The sequence below is a fragment of the Mus caroli genome, unplaced genomic scaffold (assembly GCF_978045245.1).
Source record: "Mus caroli unplaced genomic scaffold, Mus_caroli_1 scaffold_20, whole genome shotgun sequence".
In the NCBI taxonomy this organism is placed as follows: Eukaryota; Metazoa; Chordata; class Mammalia; order Rodentia; family Muridae; genus Mus; species Mus caroli.
The window spans coordinates 58,311,666-58,318,068 of record NW_028227275.1 but is presented as its reverse complement, the minus strand read 5'-3'; the positions used below and the strand labels follow the sequence as shown (position 1 = coordinate 58,318,068).

At 53.0% G+C, this 6,403-nt stretch overlaps 1 protein-coding gene across 1 annotated transcript; it reads right to left on the bottom strand.

Annotated features, from left to right (window-relative positions):
* Positions 1-1,560: 1,560 nt before the first annotated feature.
* Gal (galanin and GMAP prepropeptide) lies at positions 1,561-6,195 on the bottom strand. Its single transcript, XM_021152524.2, has 6 exons — positions 6,021-6,195; positions 5,729-5,809; positions 4,985-5,039; positions 3,168-3,257; positions 2,739-2,816; positions 1,561-1,790 (listed from the first exon to the last, which is right to left on the bottom strand). The coding sequence occupies exons 2-6, from the start codon at positions 5,807-5,809 to the stop codon at positions 1,720-1,722; spliced, it is 375 nt and encodes a 124-aa protein (XP_021008183.1). The 5' UTR covers positions 6,021-6,195; the 3' UTR covers positions 1,561-1,719.
* Between the last annotated feature and the right edge of the window lie 208 nt (positions 6,196-6,403).

Genomic DNA, 6,403 nt, shown 5'->3' with positions numbered 1-6,403 from the left:
CACTGCTGACCCAGAGGCTGGGTTGCCATGGCAATGTCTTCAGGAACTCATAGAGCCCTGATACCAACAGCCTTGCAGGAGCCTAGAACTCAGGAGACTCTGATGAGATGGTTAGCTCCCCAGAATTAAAGTGACAGCTTTCTATTAGGGTTCTCCACCACTGAAGCCAGGGAAAAGGAAGGCTGCCACTTAACAAGGTGGTCCTGACAGATCCCTGGACAGTGTGCCAGACATTGGGAGGGACAGGTGGGAGGGCTGAGGTGAGACAAGGCTGGCCTAGTTGCTAGCTTGGAGAATTGGGGATGGGGACAGAAGAAGCAAGGCTAGAAGGATGCCGTATAGAGTAGGCTTCAGGCTGGGGGGCTGACTCTAACAGCCCAGGGTCATCCTTCTGGGGAGTCTTTTTGAAGCACAATATGGCCTCCAGACCCACCTTGACACTCAGCAGGGTCCAGTATTCTGTTCTCTGTAAGCCTTGGGGTCCAGAGTCAAAGTTAAGTGCTCAAGTCAGAGTTAAGTATGGGAGGAAGAGTGAGGGGGACTGGAGAAATGACTGCGTAAGAACTCTTGCTTCTCTTCCAGAGGACACGAGGTTGTTTCCTATCACCCATGTGGGGTGACTCCCGACCACCTGTAGATCCAGCTCAGGGGCTCCTGAAGCTGCACACATAAGCATGTGGCTCCCGCCTTCAGAGTTTTTTTTAAAAAGAAGAGTAAAGAGAGTAGGAAGGGGACCAGGTGGTTCAGTCCAGGCAGACAGCCTTCATGCATGTAGCACCTGGCCTGGGGGTAGGAACTGGATCTGAATCACAGGAGTATATGAGAGGGAGGGAATGAGCCTGAGGACACCGTGCTGGCATCAGCTAGTGTCTCTTGAAGGGACAGGGAAGTAGGGTTGCATTCACTATGAGGTTGGATTCATCATTGGTGTGGAGCCTCTACGGACTCCTTTAGTCTCCCCTGTTCTGCAGAGGGACTCATATAGGCAGCCAGGTGAGGCCAGAGCTGTCAGCCTGTCCCTCCAGCCAGGGAGACATAGGAGGTAAGGCTCAGCTCCATCTAGCACATGGGTACCTGGCTCTCCTGTCACCTGGTTTCTTCTCTGATCAGGTATTATCTGCTTTCTGCTCAACGCCAGTTCATCCTGTCTCCATAGCCACTGCTGCAGGTGGGCTTGTACCCATTCATGCCTTTGTTCACCTCAGCAGCACACTAGACAGCTGCATCAGACTGAGCTGAGCAGCAGACAACTGTTCCTGGGCACAGCAAGAGCTGACAGGTACCCTGCAGTTCTTGTGGAATTCCGGTTTAAACCTTACCTAATGCATGGGTGGATGACTACTATGACCTTTTAAAACATACTATGGGGAGTCAGAGAGATGGCTCCGCAGGTAAAAGCACCTACTGCCGCTCCTGTGGATCTGAGTTCAGTACACAAGGTGCATTCGCACATGTGCACACTCATATACAAAATACAATAAACAACCACACTGGAGGTGAAAGCGATACACTGCAGCATAGAAGAACCAAACAGTCCCAGATACTTGCTAGTTTTTATTATGTCACACAATATAATTACTCCAATCAAAACATCTTAATTATAACACAGCTTCAAAGCAGAGAACAGAGGATTGGCTTGAGGAGTTGGCAGAAGATTCTTATTAGCCTAGAATGACTTTAAATTACAGCACAGGACACACGTGCACAGTGGGCATGGTCTCAGGACTTCTCTAGGTCTTCTGAGGAGATGGCCAAGGGAATGCCAGGCAGGCTGTCGACGGCCCCGGCCTCTAAAGAATAGCAGTCAGGTAGTTAGTGTGAGAGAATGGAATTGGAATACCTATGGAGAGGGGTGAGTTCTCACTGTGGGGACCCTGATTTGGGGACAGCATCTGAAGGACTGTCCACTCTTCAAAGAAGGCAGGCCATTGGAAGTGTGAAGCTGGTATCCAAGAACACTTTCTCATGAGATCAAAACTAAATGGACGCTCAGAACCCCCAGCAGTGCTGTGGTGCCCTCTGCAAGAACAGCCATGCAGAGGTTTCTGGAAAGCCCTAGAGGCTTTTTAGAGGCCTGGGGACTAACTGGGGGATGAAGACTCTAACACCATCTCCCTGCCCTGATGGATGGTTTCACTTTTATAAAGATTTCATTTCATTTATATGTTGTGTGTGTCCTCAAAGCAGGAAGGGGGGTACCAGATCTTCTGAAGCTGAAGTTACAGGAGGTTGTGAGCCACCTGACATAGATGCTGGGAACTAAACCCGGGTCCTTTGGAAGAGCAGCAAATGTTCTCAAGTACTGGGCCGTCCCTCCACCCTGCAAACACACACACACACACACACACACCAGGTTTTAATCTCCTGCTCCTCAGCTCCTCTTGAAAGGGCAGAAACTGAGCGAGGCAGAAACAGCATCCTTCCAGAGTTGACCTGCCAGGCATTGTGCTAACACAATATGGCTTCTCATGACCCCACAGAACCTGGCTTGAGGCATACTATACCCTAAAAAAGACTATGCCAAAAATAGGAGGCAGGAGAGTGACGTGTCCAAAGCTTCACTATCTTCCCACATCAGCCTGGTGACACTCAGCCCAGCACAGGATGTTGGAGTGTGACTAGCCTCAGTCCTAACATAGTGCAAAGGGTAATGGATGGTTCCCCTTCACTTTTTTCCTGCCAGTACTAGGGAGAGCTGCAGCCCAAGACACCATTTTAGATGGAAATCATTCACATACCTTTAAGGTGCAAGAAACTGAGAAACTCCATTATAGTGCGGACAATGTTGCTCTCAGGCAGGGCCACATCAACACTTCCTAGACAATGGAAAAGAACAGTGTTCACAGCCTACTTCCTCACCACCCTCCTCAAAGGCCAGGGAGGCTGCCCAAAGGCCTGGGGACATCCTAAGCCATCCAGGGCCTTTCTAGAGAAGTGAGGGTGTTGGGGGTCCTGGGCCAGCTCTCCCAGGGGCCTCTGTGGCCAGGCCCCTTGTTGTAGCTGCATGCCCCAAAACTTTGCTCCCCAGTCCTGGCAGTTGAGAGGTGTGGTTAGGGCAGCCTTAGGCTATGACTGAAGCAGAAGGGTGGTGGGTGTCACACCATATGGCCACATGCACCTGGGAGTCCCAGGAATGATGGCATTTACATTTGGAACTCAGGCCTTACCTGGTCTCCTTTCCTCCACCTCCAGTTGTAACTCCCTCTTGCCTGTGAGGCCATGCTTGTCGCTAAATGATCTGTGGTTGTCAATGGCATCTGTTTGCAGACCAGAGAGGAAGCCATCTGTCACTGTTGTGCATCCCATCTCCAACCCCAGGGGAAGACCCCACACAGCTGGGCCACTAGCATAAAGCCAAAAGTGTGGAAGCCCCAGCAGAGGATAGTAGTATCTCCAGGGGCTCTGCACAGGGCGCTAGGCAGGTTTTGTTTCTCAAAGGATGACCACACACATCTGCAGCATGAACACATGGCTTCATGCAGACTCTGGGGCTGGGAAGCCCCTCTCCATGGTCCCCTCCGTGCTGGTGGACTGGGGACAGGAGCTGGATGGATGTGTCTGGGGACCATGAGTGAGTACTTAAGGCAGACAGGCATCTCAGATCTCAGATCCAGCTGTGCATATAAATTTAAAAGAGACTAACTAGGCTGCTCTCAGAAGGGAGCCACTATGTTCCTGCCCAGTCACCTCCTTTGGGATAGTTCACATCTGAAGGTATTAATGCAAGTCACAAACATCCAGGACACTCACTAGGGGGCAGGGCAGGCAGGGAGCATATGTGGTGGTGATGATGTGGTGGTGGTGGTGGTGGTGGTGGTGGTGGTGGTGGTGGTGGTGGTAGTGGTAGTGGTGATGGTGGTGATGGTGGTGATGGTGGTGGTGGTGGTCTTCGAGCATGGCCTTTCCCCTCTCGCTGCAGAGCTGTACCCTGCCTCACCCCACCCCCGTGATTCCACAGCCCCAAACAAAATCTCCATCTCTAGTGGTCACATGTGAGAAAGCATTCACACTACACAGAAACAACATCAAACTCAAAAGGCAGTCATCAGTTTCCATTTCCCACAGTGTGGTAGCATAGCGTTGGGATGCAGAAGGTGAGGCCATGGGGACACAGTGGGTGCTCTGCTCCACCCTAGTCCATGAGTGGCCAGGAGCTGGCAAAGTCCTCAGATTCTAACCCTCCCCAGCTCTGAATGCAGAGAAAGAACAAACAACATAGGTGAGAGCAGGACCTGTGCCACAGGACAAGACTAGTGTTAGTGTAAGGCGCTGAGGTGACAGCAGGGCTGAGACTGGGGAGCAGGTTTGAGCAAGAAAGTAACCAGCTCAAGTGGGTCTCAAGGTAGGGTGTCTGGCTACCTTCAGTTTGTCAGAGTTCCCTACCAGAGCTCAGAGGACTGCTCCAGGATACCATGAAGTGTGAGAGGGTTTTTAGGGAGACCTGGGGACTCAGAGAGTCTAAGCAGAACTCCAAGGAGGCCTAAAAGACTCCTCTAAAAAATGTGAATGGTGGTGTGAGGTCAGGAAATCAGTAAAAGAAACGTCTAGAAGGAGCAGGTGGTAAGGTTAAAGGTGCAGAGCAGTGATGGGAAGTCCCTGGTGAGTACTGGGGATGTGGGATGCTGAGAGTCAGGGCAGGTTTCAAAAGTGGGAAGGAAAAGAAGTTCAGGCTCTGCCTAGACAGCAGGAGGATGGGTGCTGGGGTTCCAGGAGGCTATTGTGGGTGATGGCAGGAGAGCCCAGGATGGGCTCATTGGCTATGAATAAGAAGAGTGGAGGCCTTTCGGGAGCGAGAAAGCACCCCCCCACCACCACCCACAATGCAGCAGGTTAGGCTAATGGAAACCCACAGTCTCCAAAGCCACGTAGGAATTTCCCCTGCTTCTTTGCATCTGAGAGTAAATGGGCTTTGAGAACAGTGCCTGGCTCCCATAGTCACATCAGGACACCATCCAGCCTCAGCATCCAGCCCTGCATCACTCACGTGGGCCCAGAAGGTAGCCAGCGCTATTCAGGGTCCAGCCTCTCTTCTCCTTTGCCTAAAACAGGATTACACAGGGTTAGACAGCCTAGGAGGACCCGGGGCTGAGGAACAGAATAGCCTGTGCTTAACTCCCCAACACAACACAGCAGAAACCCGGGCATCTAGGCTGCCTGGAGTGGCTGGCTGCATTTGACCTGAACACACTACTGGGTCCACTAATGCTCAAGTCAGACCAGGGCTCAGCAGCTGATAACCCCCAGTGTTGTCTTCAGAGCCAAGTGTCAGGCTTACCTCTGAGCAACCCCAGGGCTGAGGGTTGAGCCTTCAGCCCTCCCAGGCTTCAGGGGAGGTTTGTCTATCACAGGCATTGGTCAACAAATGGGAGGCCTTTCCTTGCTGTTCTGTTGAGATAGCACTTTATATAGCCCACGCTGGCCTAAAATTCTATATGTAGGGGAGGTTGGCCTTAAATTTTTGGTCCTCCTGCCTCCACCTCCCTCCTGAGTGCTGGGATTACAAACCTGGGCCCCCTACTCCTGGCCATGAATGGAACCATTTTGAACCTGTGTCCAGATGGTCCTCAGCCCTTCTCCTGGAACCCTCCCTACCTTCAGCAGCTTCAGGGACATGCCCCCCCTCCTTGCACTCCTGCCGCGGGGACAATGAACCATCCTTTGTTTCAGGCAGATCCTCAGGTCTGACACCCTTAGTCTTCTTTACCTGTCGACTGTCCCCAGTACTTACAGGCATCCCAAGTCCCAGAGTGGCTGACAGGGTCACAACCAACAGGAGCCAGCCTAGCAGGATAACGCTGCCTCTGGCCATCTGGAAGGAAACAAGTGGATGAGTTGACACCACCTCAGCAGCCCTGCACACGCACATGTCTGGGGGCACTTGGCCTGCAGACTGCGATGGTATCGGTGTGGGAGTGGGAGGAAGGGTGAAGGGGACAGAGCTGTGAGGGGTGCAGGGGCAACGATGGGGAGGTAACCGCAGGAAGACTAGAGCCTGACAAGTCTTGGTGAGACGCAGGTACCTTGAGCAGCGGTGAGAATCGGGCGTGGTTGGTCAGTGCAGGATCAAGGCTCTCTCAGTCCGGGTCCGGGGCGTGGTGAAGAGTGGCGGGCTGGATGGTAGCTTACTGTATGGCGCAGCTCAGCCGAGTGGAGAAGCGCAAGAGGATCCCTCGACGTGTCCGTGGCAGGAGCCGCGCTGCTGCCGCCGCTATTTATGCCCGGTGGGAGCTGCCGCGTCACCCGCTCAGCGCCGCCTCCTGCGAGTCCCAAGGGCCGCTGTGACCGGAACCGCTCTCGCTCCCGAGGCTCAGGAGAGGACCACCCACAGTCCCAGACCCAGCCAACCCTGCATTACAGAGTCACTCACCGCTGCTCCGCCCGGTACTCACACAAGAGTGAGTCC